At 34.0% G+C, this 23,015-nt stretch overlaps 1 protein-coding gene across 1 annotated transcript; it reads right to left on the reverse strand.

Annotated features, from left to right (window-relative positions):
- Window positions 1-1,743: 1,743 nt before the first annotated feature.
- LOC100377457 (DNA damage-binding protein 2-like) lies at window positions 1,744-15,532 on the reverse strand. Its single transcript, XM_085508357.1, has 12 exons — window positions 15,320-15,532; window positions 14,772-14,846; window positions 14,470-14,650; window positions 13,362-13,499; window positions 12,226-12,417; window positions 10,670-10,818; window positions 9,889-9,988; window positions 9,441-9,618; window positions 8,452-8,594; window positions 5,705-5,869; window positions 4,041-4,086; window positions 1,744-3,487 (listed from the first exon to the last, which is right to left on the reverse strand). Exons 3-12 carry the CDS (start codon window positions 14,626-14,628, stop codon window positions 3,291-3,293), a joined length of 1,467 nt encoding a protein of 488 aa, XP_085364483.1. The 5' UTR covers window positions 14,629-14,650; window positions 14,772-14,846; window positions 15,320-15,532; the 3' UTR covers window positions 1,744-3,290.
- Window positions 15,533-23,015: the final 7,483 nt, after the last annotated feature.

Consider the following 23,015-nt stretch of genomic DNA (forward strand, 5'->3'; position numbering starts at 1 on the left):
AACGGCGAAGATCTGATCAACGGCGAGCAGGGTGGAATTCGAACCCGCGCGTTTAGAGCACAATGAAGTACAAGTCTCAGCGAATCAAGGTGTGACTAAATAAGCAATGGACACTTTAGGCATTACATCATGCAAGTTATAATTTCATCAAATACGTTTATGATACTAAACTCAAAGAATGCGAAGTAGCATTGACGTTGAGTACTCGGAGTGGCGTCTTCAACTGGCTTCGGGGTATCACAGTATTTTTAGCGCCAAACATCACAGTCCTTAATTGCAATGTCACATCTGCGTATTCGCCAACGGTTTCACCTAGACGGAAACTGGAGCGGTTCCTTGGAACGAAAAAGTTGCCAATTCAATTTGGGTGACACAAACAAGTATTTAGCGAAGTATTCATATTCAGCCGTGACATAATTTGTTATGTTTACAAAACAACAGTGGTTCGTTCATCATTTTTTACTACACTATATTATCGTGCAAAATATTCAATATCTGATAATATATGAGAATAGTAATGAAAGGAATGTTATGGTTTCAAAATGCAATTATTGTTGTCATTTTAGATTCAAATAAATACTGAACGATGCAGGAACAACACGTTGCCTGCGTTTCAAATCATTGTTAATTCTTAAAATTAAATCGGTCAGCGCATCCTATGAAATTATTGCTTATTGTGAAGTAAAATGTCACGATATTAAATTAACAATATATAGGTCTATAGCTAGAACGATTTGAAACCCTTGTTAAAAAGAAATTATATGTACATTCTTGAGGAGTTTTAAAACTTAAATGGTTGGACTCTCTTTGACAACCTTTTATTGAGTCACCGAATTGTTATGTTGTCGGATTTCAAAATTTAACAACTGTTTCTAACCCCATTTTTGTCAGAGGGTAAATAACAGGTACTCCCAACACTGACACAATTACTGAACGGTTTGAGTCTATGGGGCTTTAAATTAATGCCACTTTGCAAGCGTTGTTTGTTTAATCGTGATAGTATATGAAAAGTAACATGTCTTTTTTTGGTTGTGCCTTTCACATCAAAGAACAAAATGTACGACAATACAATATTTATAAATATTTGAGAGATACAGCAGATATAATCAAAATAGTTTCTAGCATCTTTTTTATTGTTTTAATATTGTTTGCAAGTATTATGTAGTTGAATACGGGGTTAAAGCACTCGTAAGATGTTGATGCTTGAACGAAGCTATCGACATTAAAGCTAGGTGTTTTTTTATATTTAAAAAATATCCAATTCATTATGTTGAATAGTATCCAAATGCATGATTCCATCATAAAAAATGGACTTGTCTCGCATTTCTTCTAGTTAATAATCACATTCTGTGTTTAACAATAATTACCTCAAATTACATGTATGCATTGGTAAATCAGAGAAACAGGCATTTTAGTGTTTTTCATTGTTCCATTGAACGAATGCAGTAGTTTACAACGTTTAGTCCATGGTGAATCGCACTATTTTATAACAAAGTCAAAATAAGAAAAAAAAACAAGAGATTTTACGGCACTCGGGCTCGAATGCGTAGGGTACTAACCCGAGTTCAAGAAAACTCATGGTTTCGTGTCTAGAAACCCGAGTTCCCCCCCCCCCCGGAGATAACGTGTCACATAAATACCCGGATATTACGTATACGTGGTTTATTAACTCAAATTATTACTTCCATGACTATATGATAATACTAGTACATCTGCCATAGCCACATATATGAAGATGACACATTTTAACACTCATAATTTGAATCAGTTTGTTTATTAGTAAGTAATAAAACACAAATAAGTAGCGCCTTGACTCACAAAATAAAAAAAATGCGAAAATTTACTAGTATTTACATTGTCGCTTATAAAATACTCGTACATGTATAATATTAGATCAGGACATGATATTCCAATATGGTGACTGGGTAACAGGAATAAGTTCTGTACTTACTAAGGTAATTAAAATCCCAATTAGCTATAAAAAAAAAAGCATGTTAGATTTATGTTTAGTTTCGCCTTTGTGTCATGGTACAAGAGAAATATTTAACACTTATAAATATATACAGGTATTTATATTAAAAACTATAATTGCCCATAGTATCACAATTACTTGGAATACAGTAGTAAAGATACGTGCTCCTCTCTGAAAAACATGTTGTATTGTCGGCAAAAACTGAGCTGAAAACCCTTTAAATTTTGAGTAACCCAGATTTGAAAGGTAATGATTTCACAAGTTATTACTGATCGAAAGCTGACACATCGAATACCTGAGTAGCATTACATGTTGTAATATCGTTCATATTGACTACTCTGATAGGGAATTCAGTACCATAATGACACTTCAAGATAATGAAAACTCGATCACAACCAAGACGATGAGACTGCGCAGAGATATACGGTTATTGGCAAGGCGAAGTTAATTTATTTAATACAGTACCGTACATATATTAACATATCTGAGGTTTCAAACAAAATCGTGTATCAGAGTTAAAATAAGAAACAGTTCTTTAAAACAATAAGTACTGTACTTAATTAAATAAAATAGTTAAACTCCCAATTAGCTAAAAAACATGCTAAAAATATGATTAGTTTTTTTTTTGTATCATGGTACAAGTAAAATATTTAACATTGATAAATATATGAAAGTATTTATATTAAAACTATAATTGCCTATACATGTAGTATCACAATTACTGAAATTATCAGTAGCATCGGTACATGCTCTTTTCTGCAAAACAAAAACAGTTGTATTGTATTGTTAGCAAAAGCTTAGTTAAAACCCATCAAAAATGAGATTTGAAAGTTAAGGCTTTCATGTGTTATTACTGATTGGAAGCCTATACATTGAGTCACGTATCAATGTGCTTCTTGGAGTACCTTATTTTGTAACATCGTTCATATTCGATCACTTAACAGAGAGTCATGTGTGCAATTTAGTGACCTGGTGACACTCTAAGATACTGAAAACTCGATCACAACTAAGACTACGAGACTCAGCAGTGATGTACAGCTATGTGCAGGGTAGATATCAAGGCGGAACCCCGTAGCTGTATTCATTACAGTACATATTAACATGTCAAAGGCCTCAAATAAAATATTGCCAACAATATGAATACATCTCTTATCTCAGCATATGTTCAATATCATCTTCAAACCAAATACTCATTAAATAATGCTGGAATATAGTTACAAATACTGAATTCTTGACATTGCATTGACATCTAACATCTGACATTTAACATGTGAATGATGATGTTCGGTCCCCTTCTTTCACCAAGAAGACATTCATTTCACTGTTGTTTTAGTTTGGCTGCAATCTTAGCCTTCATGGCGGCGTCCAATCTATTTGACCTTTGCTGTGGTCGTCTTCTGCCTTGGCTTTGTGTTGCTTCGTTTGGTTTCACACCATTTAATCGCATTTCTTCCATCATTGCTTGTTGTTTGCGTTCTATCTCTAAATTTTCATGCCAGATCAAGGCATTCACACCTAAAAGAAAATATCAATATAAAATCAAACCTGACTAACATTTTAAATGGCATATATATATATTATTTCAACCTAACCAGTTACAAACTTCCATTAGTAGTAAAAAAACGAGTGGAAGTATACAAGTTAGTTTTTTGTTTGCAAAGCAATGGCTTTAACAAAAATTCTTGGAAAATATACAAAAACAACTTATCAAATGTGTATTTCATGAAAGGTTTTAAAATATGAATTCGGTGACTTTTGTTTACAAGGTATTCAGCTTAGAGGTTTTACTTTACACAGGGCCTGTTTTACCAAGTATTTGTTTAACACTGAGGTTACTGTATAGATAGATATAACTATTTTCACAAGAATTACATACTGGGTGTGTGGAGGAGTGTTTTGATCACTGTCTATTCTATTATTTTTTCTTTTACAATTTGTTTGCAAATGTTTGATTCTTTTTTTCTGAAAATCTAACTAATCTGTCAACAAAATCAAATACATGGACCATCACGTTGGCAGAAAACTACAAATAATTAATATAATATACATAATTAATATAATAAATTACCCATTGAGGAGGCTAATACATCTCCACCATGATTGAACTTGTTCAACTGTTGTGAAAAGAAAAGAAATAATGTTTAGGTCATTACCATTTATCCGGTATCTATACATATGTCAAAGTATGAATACATTTGATAATTATGCTGATATTCATTGGAAATAGATGTTAAGTTATAATGGAAGTGTGAATAAAATAAAACATAGACACACATTGTACCCATCTACACATTAAATATGTGATGCTAAAATTAAAGACTATTCAATATATTCATATACCGGTCCGGTACTATAGTTTACTCCACGGAATCTTATAATGTCTATCATAATATATACCACATCCATTTTACTTAAATCTTAAAGCCTTCACCCATGGGGACATACTGGTCAATCCCAGGATTCAGCATTTTTTTCTCACCAGTCATACATAAACATATAAGATTGTAAAGAAGTCGGTAATGTTATCATTCCTATTAAAATAAAGTAAAAAAAAAGTATGAAGAGGAACAGTGGTTGCCCATAAAAAAGTAAATTGAATTACAAGTCATCTAATTGATTTAGTTAGAGAAAAACCATGTATAACAAGCCATGCATGGCACAGTCCCTGTTAGTTATCAAATTTAAGATATATAGTTTTGTTTATAGTACTATAGTTGGAACATAAACATGTCAGAAGTATGGATCCAGAAGATGATGCTTGATTATGATGATTTTTTAACATTAAAATGATTGACATCTTGTATCTGATCGTCAAACGAGTACTTGTCCATATTGAGAAATATTACTCTGGAACAGCATTAATTAAAACAAAATGGCCACCAGTCGGCCATTTTGAATACATCTACATATATAGAACATGATGTAAAATGAATATATCAAATTTGAACATAATCAGTGAAAGCATGGCAGAGATATGGCACTAAAACTGCATTTATTAAAACAAAATGGCCACCAGTCAGCCATTTTTAATCTGATCTGAAAAATAAAATTATGTGCATCAAGGTTCCATAATGTCCAACATATGTACCAAGTTTGAACAAAGTCCCAGTTCTGGAACGCCAGAAATGCTTGATTTTTGATGACTTTTTAGCACAAAAATTGCTGCCATTTGGCCATTTTGAATCAGATAGTCAATGTACAATGAATATATAAAATTTTAACATAATCAGTCAAAGCATGGCAGAGATATGGCACTAGAACTGCATTCATTAAAACAAAATGGCCACCAATCGGCCATTTTAAATCGAATCTGAAAAATAAAATGATGTCCAATGTATGCAACATGTTCAAACAAAATCCATCCATAAATGCCATTCGGCCATTAGATCATGAAACAAATTTATGTGCATATGTATAATATCATGTATAATGTATGTGTGAAGTTTAATTGTGATTGGTCCAGGCATTTCTAAGATACAGGTCCAGAGACATACACAGAAGCATGGACGCACAAAGGTCAAAATATAAGTCCCCGTTTTCGGACTACGTCTGAACAGGAACTAATAACATAGCGCCGTTTGGACGCTATTGTACAGAAGTAAGTAAGTATGAGTAAGTATGAGTCACAGCAAGTCAATATAGTCAGTTCTGACAGAGTAATGAATGAGCAAGTATATTTTTTCAGTGTAATATGGATATGACATCATTTCAGAAAATGAGCTGGATACTTACTGATATTAATCCTGGAGCTTTTGAGTCTTTAATTTGACAAACAATATCCCCTGTATTTACATCAATTACATCAATACTACGAGACTCATTGGCCACGTAACCAGGAAAATTCTGATCTGGATATCTTCCAACAACTATCAGGTCACACATAGGATGCCATGTTGCCTAGTCATATAAAATAAAAATATTCACTTTTTAGTAAATCACTATAATACTTATGGTCATTCAATTATTGCAATTCACAACAAGGCAAACAACATAGACATGGTAGTAGGACAGTGATGCAATTCTTGAGAATGCTTCAGGCTCCACTTTATTATCAATTGACTTCTAAATAATCTAAAATATTTTTTTTCAAACAAATCTTGTACAGCAAATATTATAGTATTATTATTATAGTAACATTAAGTTCGGATTAGACCCATTTCTCGTAAATTAATTTCGCAACCTGCATAAGATTGATAGACCTTTTTAGCGAGCACAGCTGCCATTTTGAATGGTGAAACCTCATGCCATCGACAAACTTTTGGATGCATTCAATGTCCTGATGTGTGACTACAAGTTTTTATGGTATTTAGTGCATGGCACTTGCATGGTTTCTCCCCTTATCTGACATTTGGTGGTGCAGTTTCACTTTGGGTGAAGGCAGAAAACTGGAAACAGTCAACTGCAACATGATAGGGGCATGGCTACAACTAGAAAACTTTTTTTTTCAATTTTACTTGAAGATGATTTATAATTAAATTTAATTTTTTTTTTAAATGTTTATTTCAAGGCAACAGAAACCAAAAACATATATGTGTGGGGTAGTCTTTCACAGGCATTTTACATAAGCACCAAATGATCCATTGAACGCTAATAAAGAACAGGGTGCAGTACAGCAAAATAAATGTACATGTATGTAAAAGGTCCTATCCACTATAATACACACTACATGTATATGCACATTAAATAAAATTTCCCAAAACACCAAAACTACATCTTTTGAAAGATCATTTCCAAAATCTATATAGACAAACTACAAAGTATACCTATATAATAACTTTATACAGTAAAACCTGTCAAAACCGACCATGACTGGGACTGGGATCTATGGTCGGTTTTCAGAGGGAGTCGGTTTATTCAGGGTGGGCGTGACTTCGATTGAAACAACAATTACATGTGCTGTAAACACGGGACAAATAAAAGACACAGGAGTTTGCCTCCTGTGATTATACATGTATTTACATTTATTGTATTGTTTCAATAAAATAATTTACCAAACAAGACAAGAATATTATGGTATGTACATGAAATCAATAAACATTAGAATAACTGTTGGAACAGACCGGGTAAGTATCGCGTATCGTAACTGAAGGCGTCCATTTTGAATGACATCACAATGTAAGTTCACGTGAGCTACATGTAATTATCATAATTTATGCAGACAGTCAATTTTGCTGTTAAGTCAATGAATCAAATTACGATGTAAAAAAATCATCAAGTTTTGAAGAACATCTTTTTTCAACGATTTTGTTTTCCGTTCGAATTATGACATTTTGGATATCTGTCAAGTAACTGGAGTCTTTGTTTATTGTGAAGTTTTGTAATCTTGTCAACATGTCTAGCACATTGCCATGCGTCAAGTCACGGTCGTCGTGGGGGTCAATAATTTGACTGTTGTTGCAATTTATGTCATCGTTGTCTATAGATTCATGGTTTTCTTTGTCTGCAATAAAATTCTCAACAATCTGTTGCTCTCACTCGCCGTCATACATTGCTTCAGTCAGTATACGTTCATCAAAGTGGAGGTATTCTACAACGCTACACTGTGTTTGCGGGTCTGCAACTTGCTAAATAAGGTTTCCGAATTCTTTGTTGTCGTCTGCTTCTTTGTCATCATAAATTTCAATCTTGAAGCCCCCTTTACGGAAACATTCGAAAGCACAAAATTGTCGATCAGAATCGTTATGGAAAGAAGAAAACTCAATGTCTTGATTATTGAAGAAGTCATAATGCAGTGTGCTTCACCGCAATTGAAGTTGATGACCCCGATCATTTGTTTATATCCGGGGTCATTACACTGTCAAGACATCACGCGATGCGAGGGCGTGTGGTGTGAAAAACGTAATCAGTTGCTATTGTTTTACACGAGACGTTACTTGTAGTGTGAGATTTGATATTGTTTCTGTGACGTTCACGGTAAATTTAAACAATGCACACTTTTTAGGTCGGGCAGACCGGATTACTAGATAGCGGATGTGGTGCAACTGGTCGGATGGTCGATGTATTCAGTGTGAATATTGGACTTGGGACCGATCAATGCGGTCGGTGTGCGGAGTAGACAGTGGTCGGATTTCACAGGTTGTTTTAACATAGTCGTCTATGGAGAAATTTCGGGACTACATAAATCGGTCGGTTCTGACAGTAGGTCGGTTTATCCAGGGGTCGGTTTTGACAGGTTTTACTGTATATAAAATTGATAGGGATCGGCTGAATTTTATTGGTGTTATCACGCACACAAGAAAAGTTCACAATGACAACGACAATATCAGATGACAGACATTTTGCCACTTCTATGACTTTCCCTTCACTTCATTACTGGCAAGCCAAAAGGGAAATTCAAGCTCAAAATCAAATCAATCGATTTTTGCAACAGATTTTCGGTCAACAGAGACAAACGATCTCAAAGTGAACAAAAAATCAACTTTTGAATGATTTTGCTGAAAGTGTATATTTGTTACATTCATGCCATAAACATTACTAACCTTAAAAGCTGTAATGTGTTGAAAAAACCTATGGGGATGTAAGATTGTTTGTTTCACTCTACTCCAATCCGGTGACTGATATACACGTATCTCATTACCTTGGTCAGTTGTGAGCAATTTAGAGTTGTCTGGACTGAAATAGGCTGTATAGAAAAAAGGGAATTATTATTGAACATACTGTACGTATATATGGTGATCACTGGTAAGTATGTAAGAAAATAGTATCTACATGTGTCAGTACATGTATACATGTATTATACTGAATTTTGCCTATGCTCGGCTAAAACGCCAACCCTTGACTTTTGTGACATTTATATTTTTGGGGTCAGATTCAGCTAAAATGCCTCAAAAACTGTCAATTGAAGAAACCTGGTCATAAAACAATGTTTTACTTTCTCAAATAATTGCAGTGTTCATTGTGACTATCGTGAATAGAGTGTGAATGGGTAACTACAATTCAACATGACCTAGCTGTTAATGGTCAAGAAAGGTGATAAATACTTCTTCCAAACTCGGTTTACCATTCAAAAATTGTGAATTACCAGTTTTTAAAAGCCTCACCATTTTGTCATCAGTGCCAACAGATCACATTTAAACATTGATAAATGATATTTCGAATTGCATTATGAAATTTGTCATTGTTAATTTTCAGAAATTCTCTTATAGTTGCATTAAAGAAGCATTCTGATTGGTTAATAATAGACTTGACCTGACCATAATGATTTTTACAACATATTTGTGATTATTTCTGTGTCACCATAACAAAAGTGATGTGAACAACATTGACAACTTATTTTGCTAATTTTTTCCAAAAATTACATAAATTTGTGCTCCTAATCTGGCAAATAGTGAACAAAAAAGCAGCGAGTCCCTTAAAAACAATTTTTTTTTGGATTTTTTAAGTCAGACCAGTACAGTTCCACTACTCCTTATATCGCTCATAAAATATTATGAAAATAGTATTTTCTACACCAAATGCTACAACTCACCTGAGTTTACTGGTTTGTCATGATTCAATACATGTAATGCACTCTCTGTACCCTTCACCATACGTACATCCCATAATTTCACCGTCTTGTCAACTGATGATGTCGCCACCAGCCAATCACATTGGGGATTGAATTCACAGTGGGTGACTTTCTGTTTATGAAGTTTATGCTTCCACAGCTGTGAAAAAGAAACAAAAGCACACTCCAAATTTACCTAATAGGAATATTAAATTGGCATTTAAATGAGAAATGAGAATTTTTATATAAAATATTCAATTCCAAGACTATCATGGAAGCCAATATACATCAAATTGTTATGTATTTTACGAATACTTTCTCAGCTGAAATAATGAAAAAAAAATATTTGTCTTTTTTGATTTTACTTTTTAGGTAAATTATTTCTATTAAGGCAACCATTATCTTTTTCGTTGAGAATTATAGTACTTACCACTTTACCTTCCTGGCTAAGCAATATAGTATTGCCTACGCTGTCGCCAACGGTTACCAGACCAGCCGTAAATGACACGTCAAGTGCACAATACCAATAACTGTCAAGGGAAGAAAATGTTTTGAATTAGTGATGTTCAAATTTCAAGACTTTATTTGAAAAACATTCAAACCTGTGTTAGCCTCCACTGTATAAAGATCAGTACTTTTAAGCATAATGTAAGAGCTACCTGGAGCACCCTTTCTACAATATTATTGCAGATTCACTTTTTTCTAGAGACCGAAATAATAATTATAATTCCTTTTATAAAGCAATTTTTATTTGAATTTAATTTAAATTTAATAAATGTACCGGTAATAATAATAAATAAATGTGTTTTTGTTGTATTTTGACTGATAGCATGTTGAAAGAATGAATAATTAAACTGCCATGTGAAGCCACTTTTTTTTATCTTGGGTGGTCGCTATACACAGGTTTGACTTTATGTGATTATTATATTTTTAATGAGCTTGATCAAAACCTGAAGCCAATAGAAAATCAAGTTCGTTTGGTCCAAAATTTACTAATAAAATTTCAAAGAGCTATATCAAAATGTTACAACAGAATTGATGGTGGCAAAAATGATGGAATTTTTATACAATTCTTACAATGCTAACATTGAATCAAATACAATACTCCAATACAGTATTACTTTAATTTTCAAACCAACATTTCAGAATTAACCGAGTAAACATGTGCATGTACCAACAAGTAAAAATGTACTAAAAAATAATTCACTCACCGAGTCCAGTCACTTGATTCATATAGTATTTTTGGTTGTCTTCCAGTGAAATCCTGTAAGCTGATTTTACCTGACACACTGGATGTATAGACAGTATTGAGATTGTCAACATTGAACTTCAAACTTGTAATAGAACCTCCTTTGCCAATCTAAGAAAAAAAAACATAAATTTAATGAGGCTACGGTAAATAAAACAAATTTGCTATTTCCAGTATGGATCTAAATTTTATATTATATTATTTTATTTTTTCCCCAATGTGAGAACATAATTATGCTTCACTATAAATGTAAAATCGTATACACACGATTATATATCGGAGCAAAAATTTGATGAAAAAAAACTTTCGCAAGAAAAAAGATTTATACTATATAATAAAAAAAAACATATCTACTGTAAGTAAAAAATCTTGAAGATTTTACTACTAACATCTGGTTCTCATGAATAGCAGTTTAAATGTCTTAATTGCTGCAACGTCCCTGTCTAACATAATTTTTATTGTAGCCAAACTTTTCAAAGTCAGCCATGCTAGTCCTACCAAAATTGATAAGATTTACAAAAATTTAGAAAAGATCAGATAAAAAATGTTTAACTTATTGTAACCACATGGAAATTTAAAGTTACATTTTCATGAGTTTGAATATCTTAAAAAATCAAATTGAAAAAGACTTCATACAGATTAATATCATTATGATAACTAATTTTCAAGATGATTGGATAATAGTTGTTTGAGTTACTGTAAGCACAAGTACTGAGTTAAGGTAGAAGCCTACTCATAATTTTTGAGAAAGTTGGTCATAAATCGCATGACAATGTTTATTGGTTTATTATGTAAAATTGTGAAGCCAGTGTCTCATGGTACCATGAAATAGCATTCTTTTGTGTGTTACAGTGACGTATTTTGAGAAATTTGTCCCAATATTTTTCAAAAATTGCTATTTTTAGAACAATTCCGTAGAACGCAATGCTAAAGAAAAAGTTTATTTTTCAACACTTTTTAAAACCCGGATTTTTGAAATAATTCAGGAAAACAAAAAGTACCCCATCATTGACAATATAGTATTTTATCAGCCTGTCACCAGCCTACAATTTGAAATATGGCATAATATCTCTGCCATAGGAGACTGTGGTAAAAGCTCTATATTACTGCCAAAATAGCCGCTACCCACTAAAATACAACCATCATTTTCTCGAAAATTAAGTAGGTGACCCCCAACTTTGAGTATTTGAATTTATGAGTCGGCTCTACCTTAACGGTGACGATGACAATAACAACTAAAATGACATGTTATCTATACCTTTCCCTTCATTAACTTTACATGTAGGATAAAAATGACAGATACGTTTGCTTTCAGAATATATTTCAGAATACAACTACGTGCTAGTCATTCAGTACATAGACAGAAATACATGAAATCAAGTAAATTAATATATTAATAATATCAATGGAATGACCACAGCTAATTTGCTTTCAATAAGTGGGATAATCAAAAAATTAACATTAATTTAATAGTACACCACTATTACCGGTAATGTCAGTAAATTGCTTAATTCTTACCCCTGAGATGAATTCCTGTTTGTCTGTTCTTTCATAGTCCCATAGTATCATATCACCACCTTTAGAACCAATGGCTAAAACAGTGGGATGCGTAGGGTGCCACTCAATCGCAGTGACCCTCCTATCAAATGGACTCGCTGTCCTGTATACTTTTGCGTTGGAGAGAATACGAACAAATGGCTGACACAAACTCTGAAAGATTAAAAAAATCATTTATTAATAAAATAAACCTGTTGTCTAGTTCTGGTACATCAGTCACCTCCAAAAATACACAGTTGCATTCAAATCAAAGATTTAAAACACAGTCACGTTAGTAAGAATTTAGTATCTATTTTTTGTTCTTAATGTCAAGGTAAATAGTAAGTCATACTGCAAGCTATATCAGGTAATACTGTAAAAACACCAATATTGATAAAAATATGATGATCTGGGTTTCCTTAAAAAAAGTGTATATGTGGAGTCCAGTAAATGTACTGTAGAATATTTTATTTTCGCTTGGAATTTATTTTCGCTATTTTCGCTGAAGGGATTGTTTTCGTGAAAATAAAATCCAGCGAATATACTTTTTTTCCCATATTTCACATTAAACTCATGAAAAATCAGTGAAAATAAATTCCAAGCAAAATGCCCAAAAAGCCTTTTCAGCGAAAATAAAGTATTCCACAGTAGTCTTTTCCCTTGCCTCTTGTAGTTGCATTGCATTTTAACTTTGGTGTATACATGTACTATGGGTAAGGGGGTCACAAACATTGAAAAAACTGTAAAATACTCTATTTTCGCTTGGAATTAATTTTCACTATTTTTGCTGAAGGGATAAATAATTCAATGAAAATCAAATCTAGCGAACATAACTTTTTTTCTATATTTCACATTCAACTCATCAAAAATCAGAGAAAATGAGTTCCATACAAAACACCCAAAAATCTTTTCAGCGAAAATTAATTCCAGCTAAGATAAAGTATTTGACAGTATTTTGTTACTAATATAAATGTTCACCACTTTTTTATATCATTGAATCTTATTTAGTATAATTTTCAAGGTAGAATACAGACACAAATGTTAAATTTATGAACATGACAAGTGATAAATTTAAATAAATTTAAAAAAATGAATGAATGAATGAGCACTCATCTTACCTTCCTCATTGTATTCTGCGGCCGTCTACCAAGTGATGTATTATGCATATGATGAACAAGATTTTGACTATTATTTCCTATAAGAGGTGTAACACTTATAGCAGGTATTGTCTTTCTTGTCAATACACCACTGCAAATCTAGAACAAAAATATTGAAATGTAAAGAACAGCCAGATACATCTGGAGAGATTAATTGCTTCAGACAATACTGTAAAACATGTTTAAATAGCTACATGACATTTTAGCAAATTTGACTCCATGCATGAATTAACTGAATTTTAATTTAGCTAGAGTGCCAACAATCCCATAGTGAAAATATACTTTATTTTAAATTAGCGGCATTTTGAATTAGCGAAATTACAGATTAGCTAAATTAGCTAAAAAGTGTGTAAAGCAGTGAAAACGCAACAAAAATTTAATTTTTAAGTACAGAACTGATTCAACTGAAGACAAACATGTCATTTGTACTTAATAGATAGTATGTGGATAAGCCAAAAAAAAATATGATGATTTGTAAACTAGCTCTAAAAAAATATAGCGTAACAATTACAACTTTGTCTATTAAGAATATAGATTTCAGCCAAATTTTACCTTACATGTATATCTTGAGAATTGAACTCGGTTGACATTTCATAACAATGTCAAGCTTCCCAAATTTGTAGATGAACAAATAATTTTTTTTTGAGTTTGAGATTTCACACTGGTTAATATAATACCAGTATCCAAGGAATTGGATAAAAACTGTTTGAGTTCAAGAAAAATTTTACGACAGTCAATGACGATGACAACATCGAAAACTTTGCCTACCCTATATTGAAACACCAAAGTATTTTGCAGATTTTCGTAATTTATTGGCTTCTAAAATTTCTACTGATCACATAATTGTACTGTTTTTAGTTTTCTAAAATGTTACCCCCCCCCTCCCAGATTTTTTTTTCTAACTTACTTTTCTCAATTACAAACAGCATTGCTTATAATTCAGTCAAGGTTAGATACACAAAATGTTATTTCTATGATTTTCTATGATTTCTTTATTATTTACTTATTTCTTTTATTTACACTTGTTTGGCCCTAATTAAACTCAGATATAATTGAAAAACAATATTACCTTTATTCTTTCATCATTCTCAGCAGTATCTTTTCTTTTAGACCTTTCATCATTCTCAGCAGTTTCTTTTCTTTTAGAGCTTGTACTTTCCGACTGATCTGCGCCATTTTCATAAGGCTTCATTCTCTTCCTTGTTTTTCTTTGTGTTGCTCCAGGCATTCTCCACACAGGTTTAGGTAATCTAGAAGTAAACATTAAGCAAATAGCTACAGTTTTTGACCAGTTGAGACTGGTAGCATTGTATGGTATATTACTGCTCATGAGTTATAATTTAAATTATCAATAATAATTACACCACTTACTGTCATAGTCTTATTGGGACATTTAAAACCACACTTCTTTTAGCTTATAATGGTATGGGAAGACTCTCCGGAAATCTGTGTGCGAAAGCATTCGGGTACATATGGCGTGAAAAATGTGCATCTATTTAATTCACAATAAAAAATATAATCTAACTGTAAAACTATGAGTATAAACATGGAGGTATGGCATAAATAAACGTTGGCGCAAATAAGATGCTGTGTTACATGTATTTACATTCATTTCCCGCTTACGACCCTACCCTATAGCCTACCCAATTAATCACTGATACTGCCAAGTGTAACGTTTGTATACATTAGTACCGATCGATAGAAAAAAACAAACATATGACTTTGACGACCATAACCGAATCGAACCAAGGCACTAAATTCTCTAAGACAAATCTGGACATGAATTCAGAAGAAGACAAAAGACTTATGCGTTAGCGTGGGGAAAGGAAGGTGTTAATCGGGATAAGCATCGTCTCTTCTTGTTTCCAAATTCAATGTGATGGGCAATGTTCAGAGACGCCCGATCAAACTCAACTTACCGGAAACATGTGTTATCAGATAGAAAGCAAACTTGGTTTGATGTAAATCTATGTCAACACCTTGGACGCCCGATGAGGTATATGCTGCCAATTACTCGCTGATCAACTATCACCCAGCCTAGTCACTTGTCAAACCAGGAAGCTACTGACGTCGACACGGAATAAACAAAGCTGCTGCTTTTGACCTTGCACACATTACGCAAGTTTAACCTAATTAGCATATATTCGTGAGCTTTGACCTCTGAGGGCGAACACAGAAATCTGAATATTCAGTTCAGTACCAATGAAAGTTGGTACCAATGAAAGTGTAGCGTTTTAATGAAAATCACAGCTTTGACACCGTGCAGCATAGCTTGGTCAGGAAAAACTTAGCTGCAAGAATGAAATCCGCTAGTTTTGACATCGAGAACTCAAGCTTTGAACATATTTTGATGTTGAGGGCGTACACAACATGGCTGCCTCCAAAAGCAGTGTTAGCGACGGAAAGTATTTTACTCGTTTTCTAAACAAAATCACCAATTTATGCTGTGTAATATGCTGCAATCAGCAAGGTTCAGGTTCAATTTCATTTCTAGAAAGTTTCAGCCACCATTTTACGAAACTTGCAGAGAAATCTCAATTCCAATTTTTGGAGCGAACAGGCTCGCAGGACGTCCTATTCTTATACATGTACTTGGATTTTATGACAGTGTAAAGACGTGGTGGCTAGTGTTGGCAATGTCTGTTTTCCAGAGTTTGTAAAAGCTCACGAAGATTTAAAAGTTAGTATCATATGAGATGAATATTTAGCTTCTCTTCCTTTCATTTATGCACTAGCCACCACGTCTTTACATTGTCATAAAATCCAAGTGCATGTATCCTCGGGGGGGGGGACATCCGGGCATTTTCACCGCCTGAATATTGTCATACGTAAGACCGTAGCTTATTGACTCCTGGGTTGAATGACGATTTCGGTTTCAAATACCTCGGGAAAGTGTTCTATTCTTCTAGCAACCGGATGTAATTAGGTGTTTGCAAGAGATTTTTCCGCACAAAAACGACGAATTCGGCCGAATTTTGCTAGCGGTTGGCGTAATATAACCCCCAGCGGATCGGTTGGCTGTGAAAGATTAGTATTTTTGTTCTGATTGTTGGAATCTGAAAAACGCGTTTCACAACTTTATTTGATTTCATGCCGTATTCAAGATGGCAGCCCCATATAGTAAAGATAAGATAATATAGTGGGGGGCAAGGGTTATTTTCATTCAACGTAATTGGAATATTTTTTTTGTTCGTACAACGTAAATTGAAAAAAATAAATTTCGTAATTCTGTAATCACAGGCTAGACGTACAACGTAATCAATCAAATATTTTTTTCGTACACTGTAAAAATGTGTCATTTTCTCGGTACGCACAAGAATTTACATACAAATAAAAAAAGTCGTGAAGAATAATCCAGGGAAATAACATTTTTGAAACTGTAAAACGACTAGATGACACAATTCACAGCAAAATTCAATTTTCACTGTAAACTGTAAAAACGTTTTTTTTTTTGTTTTTTTTCCTTGTAAATTGTAAAAAGCCCTTTTTATTTCCCCTAAAACTGTACCAGCTACCCACTTCCCCCTCAATATAGAATTTTATTTGGAACGTACCAAAGAAACCTTGAGTAATGTCAAATAATAATAACAACAAAACAACATTTAGGACAACAAAACTTACAGAAGTAAAACATCAAGAATATAGAAAATAAATTTTGCAAAAAAGCAAAAAAGATAAGAATGAAAGAATAGCCAGCTGATTGTGCCTCACGTCACTATAAAAGTTCTGTTAGTGCTCTATGGTCTCATCATTCACATAATATCATACTGCTCACCTTGAATGAAACCTCTCATTTTTTTCCTTTGGAAAAATAAATCTTTTAAAGCTGGTGAGTCGTCACCTGCGCATGCGTCAGTCGGCCGTAGCGTGTCATTGTTTACAAACAAGCGTCTACCCACGAGCCTTTGCGTTTTTAGCGTGTGCTGTTATCGTCGCTTAGGACTTAATTCCCGCGCGTGCGCAGGTGACGACCCTCCCGCTTTAACTACTACCCCTCAATGCGTTACCTAATAAAAGGGTGAAATTCAACAATTGAAATATTAGTATACAATGGTAGAAATATAAAGGGCGGTGGTCGTCGCGCAGCGCGTGTTCGAATTTCATGTCACATGCGTTGTGTACGTCGCTAAGAGTCCCACATCAAACAAAACGGCGCTGCGCGACGACCACCGCCCTTTAGCAGTGCATGTGGTTCTGTATGCAAGTTTTTCTCGTGTGAATTCCAGTGGAATACTAGTACACCTTTTACACACGTTTTTCGTTCTTTGTTTGTACTCCTTTTATTGTCATCTGACATGTAACACTTGCTTTATTACCTACTGTAACTAAATGAATTGCAATGTCTACACTTTTAGTATCCCACAAATTGTGGTCTCGGTTTGTGGATGAGGTTTAAAGTTAATGTTAGCACAGGGTTGTATGGAAGTATATGAGTTTCCCCCCAAACGCCCTCTATAGTTTAATTTTCTATCCCAAAATCCTTTACCAAATCTATGTTTACCTATTATTATGAAGCATAATTAACTACTATGAGTTTAGTTTACATAAAATCCCGATGAAACAATAAGGAATAATTTAGCAACGTTTTTCAAACATCTACTTAAATTGTATACACTACTAGTACATGGCGGCATGGAAAAAAACCCCAGAAAGTACGAAACTCGTTCGGTTACAATTGGCCTTCATACTAAAATTGTTTTCCTTCCTGGTTTTATTCTAACAATTGACGAAAAATCAAGAAAATGCAATTACAATCTCCTCACAACTGAAACATTTTCCAGCCAACCGACAACCTATTTTAAGATCCTCATTCCATTATCATACCTACAGAAAAAAATAAAAAAAATACCACAACTTGTTGAACATGCTAAGACAAGGAGAAAGCGCATCGTCCACAATGGCAGACAGGGCATAAGACGTCTCCCAAGAACACAACCGAATTTAGGTTAATTTATGCAAGGACGTGAATGGAGTGTGTCATAGGAAACAAAATACGAAATAAAATAAAACATCTGCAATTATAATCAAAGTTCTGTTTTATTATATCTTTCTGCTGTGCAATTTTTCATCGTTTCATTGAGTTTAAATTAGGGCACTTAAAATTTCATCCTCCAGCGTCCAGCATACTGTTTAACAGTTAGGATCACAAGTAATGTCAAGTATGTTCATTTTATGTATGTAAGTCACAGGGCAACTGACGAATTGCGATGTTTTCTTTTCTATTGAATAATGAAGGCCCCGGGAGAGGTGTACTCACATAGTTAATGTATACGGGTGTGCACCACTATTTTGATTCCAGTGTTTACGCTCGAGTTGATATTTTTGACTCTCAGTTTTAAGATTTTAGGCCATAGTTTGGCGATTAACGCCCTCGACGTCGATATGTTGTGGGTTCCGATTTACTGCGGCCTGACTGTATAACCAAACAGACCGCTAGTGGTGCTATACACTAATTAAAAATCAACATAATTACGATGCCAGTAATTAGCGACACTTTGGGTATATTATATATACCGTCCTGTTGGAAGGGTTAAAAATTACAGTAATTACCATAAATCAACCGCTTTAAATATATTTATTCATTCAATGATATATTAAAAGCCGTTGTTGCCTACGGCCCTTCGTCATGGGAACAGTGGGCGGGCGAATACTGTCATATATAATGAGGTCTGTTAACAAATATACGTTAAAAGGACCACGAAACTGTGTTATATTGTATGGTAAATAGATACTATGAGAATGGGTTCGAAACAAACCAGGACTGACTGTGAACCGAACCATAAAAAAAACAGTAACTTCTCTATTCGCAAGGAATATTAAAGGGGCGGCAGTCGTCGCGCCGCGTCCTGTTCAATATGGGACTCATAGCGACGTATACAACGCGTGTAAAATACATAGTTTATTTACATGAAATTCGAACACGCGTTAAGAAGTGAAGCTGGCGCCATCCGTGAAAAGAGTCCGCCCTATCCATGAGAACAATTGATAGAGCGGATATAAATCAGTCTCAACCGGCCAAGATTTATATATATGATAAGTTGAGTAAAACATAGTTTACATGTTATTAGCCAAAGATTTTTTAGTTATTAATTAAACTATAATTTATATATTAATTACTTAGTTCAGATATTAACTCTACTCCTCACGCACATGACGGAAAAACGTTCATTGACACCTTGACGTGAACTAATAATGCTTGTGTGTGGCATCGTTCTGAAACTGCAACTATACGTTTTTGTGAAATTGCAAAATTAAAATTACTCAATATTTGTATACGATTAAGCCCGACAAGCTGACTTTTCTGGAGTATAACCTTCTACCAGAGATAAAACATCTGGATAACAGGCCGAGACATTTAATGGTGGGTAGGACTTTAGTCCTAGTATGATGGCTCAACCCACTTAAAAGCCACCGCCCAAACCATCTATAGACATATATATCGCAGAAATTCTTATTCTTTTGACAGTGATTCCCTTGGGAATGTGTGGTCGTGTCGTTCTCCTAACATTACATACAGAAATTAGGACGGGTGGGCCGTACGCGCATGGTCAACTTGTAAATATTCATGCTAGAGCGAAAAGTCATACAATGACTTGAGTTTGATCTAAGGCTAATAACAGACATCAAGTTCAACCACTGTGTTAGTTCAGTGTTCGAACCTAAGTTGCTATTAAAGTGTTGTGATTTCTTCCTGTACAGTAAACGTAGTCTCTGTTACAACTTTGAGGTCACGTGATTTGTATAAGACAGGACAATATGATGAGAATCACAGTCTTCAGGGACTGTGTAAGAACACATATCAGAGAGATTTGACTAAAAAAATGAGCCAGGCTCAAAACAGTACATTTAGCACATGGATGGTGTGTTTAAAATACAGTCTGGACTCGTAATAAATAATCCCACTATACTGTCCTATAATTGAATTAATTAACTGAATAATTTCCACTAGGCTGACATCACTAGGTTGGCCTAGGGGTTTATCCGTTTACAACGATATAATTTATAATTTTTACATTTGTTTTCAACCTAATGCCATGGTATACTTGAGACCAACGAGATTAACCTATAAGCATTGGTCTGGGCAGCATACTGACCAGTAATACGATTAGAACACCACACTATTAAAAACTCGTGCAGTACGCATTACATACAAAAAAACGACGAAGGAGCCATTTGCCGTTAATGGACATGCATTGAAACTAAACACAGCACGAAGCAAGGATGATATATGCGTGCACGTCTCGACATGTAAGAAGTAACAGAGGACGTACCCGTACTTTGCGAGGAACCATAAATAGGAAGTGCTTGTCACGAACCAGTTGAGTTTAGAGACTGAGATAGATTGTTTTATTTGGATATTCGCGAGCATTCAAGTTCAATACAGATGTGTTTGATAGAAATGTTAATGGACGCGTAGTTAGTTATATACCTGCACACGTTTTCAAATATTGGAACATGCGTTGAGAATTAAACTAGACTAAAATGAAATAAGAAGCGTGTATTTCTTCAAATTTGTATCTGTCTGTTTTCAAACACTTAAATTGCGGGGAGAAACACTGGATAAAGATAAGTCTGAAATAAACAGTATGCGATTGTTTCTGTAAATTTCATTTGGTTAATATCAAGCGATAAACTCGAATGTACAAACGAAATGTACCAGCTAAATGGTGAAATAGCTATATCTATGACTAAACTCGTGACATATTAGGGTGTGCATTCATCGTGTTAAATGATCTGAAATAATTGTTTAAGGGTGTGCATTCATCATGCTAAGATGTGCATTTATCATGATATGGTGCGCAGTCTTCAGGATGTATACATTTGTCGCGTTATAGTATACACTTATTGAGTTATGGTACGTATGCGTTCATCGTGTTTTTGTATGCACTCGCATGCTGTGCTACAACACATTATAAAATTGTGAATTTGTTCATGTCATTTACACGAGTCGCATTAAACTGTACATGTTATAATACGTTTTTATTATGTGACTGTATCCTGGTCTACTAAATCGACCACTGCAAGCAATATTACGATGTTTGCACACGATGTCTGTCATGGTGCACTCGAAGGCACTACTATATTGTATTAATGTGTCTATATCTACACAATTTTCATATGTATGTACATGAGCTGCTAATTTCAATTTGAAACAAAATATCAAATTGAACTCGAATAGTTTATTCACTCAAAGAATGTTACAATTATTTTATTTTGCATTGGGAAAGAATGCTTCAAAATGTACTGTCTACCTGAAACTTGAACCTAGTCGGAAAGTTTATGTTTGAAGGACAACATCACCTAAACAATTCGTCTTCATATTTTTTGAAAACATATCATGATTATCTATCCATAATATGGTTATAAATAAAAAAAAACATTCCGAAAATCTTCCTATACCAATCAGATCTACATTCTTACCAAAATCCACTCATTGGTTCCAGTGTCAAGGACATCGCCTCCTGGAAATTGTATAAGAATCCATCTGGCTAAGTTATAAATGAAACATTATTTTCGAAAGTGTTGTTTTCATGACAACCGCACCGAATTCTCCATCTGGATTTGTCTGTGTGTCAGGGGTGAAAGCCTTCTGCATATACATTGTATATCGAAACAATCTATTGAGTTACCTTGTTTACATACAGAGGAAAACGTCACGGTTGTCATGCAATTCAGTGATATTGTAAATATAGACAGCAGCAAATTTAAGTATTCAATTTATTTTCAAATCTCTGGTTTTGGCATGTATAATTTGAAAATGATCAATAGCTATATGAACAGTCAAATTTGAAATACAAATATACAAAATACATATATGAACATTAGTACCAACAATGGTGAGACAAATGTCAAAAATCGACCGAGGAATCATCGAAATTCGAAACACCTCAAATAAATAAATAAATAAATAAATAAATAAATAAATAAATAAATAAATAAATAAATAAATAAATAAATAAATAAATAAAATTTATTATATATTATATTATAGCGTGATCAATACCAGTGGATTTTATGACGTCATTGCAGCAGATTATTCGCGATAATGTATCCCATTATTGAGCATCAAGGCCCTGTGCCATGGATATGAATACAATGTTGTTTTCGAAAACGAATAAATGAGAAACTATTAGAAAAAAAAAGAAATTGTTAGATAACAAGTATTTAATACTAAAGCGCAGTCGAAGCGTTCCATCTATTACGCGCGCTTATAGATTCGACTCATGCCGCTCTCCTTGTGGCCTCCCGATTAGTTCGCCTTATCGTGTTGATAAAGTGAGGTTAATCATGATCGAGGGTGATTTATCAAAGCAAATACGATACACGAAGTGGGGGTACAATGTATGTCTACGAGTACAAAGAGATGAATTTGTACTGTTTTTGTAGTGTGTAGTACCACACAATTTGCGAAACGAAATCGACGATGACCGGCGTGCCTTGTAATTCCTCAGCGTCGGCTCCCGGTAAATGTCACAGTCCGGGCACAGTTTGCATAAGAAAAAGAAAGTATCCATGTTTTCAGGTGTGTATTTTTTTAATTCATACTGCAGTCAGATTAAAATCACTGTTGGTTCTCCTTCTAGGATGGCTAACACCCACTAGCTTTCCAGCCAT

The sequence above is a fragment of the Saccoglossus kowalevskii genome, chromosome 15, assembly GCF_978046115.1.
Source record: "Saccoglossus kowalevskii chromosome 15, keSacKowa6.1, whole genome shotgun sequence".
NCBI classification, from domain to species: Eukaryota; Metazoa; Hemichordata; class Enteropneusta; family Harrimaniidae; genus Saccoglossus; species Saccoglossus kowalevskii.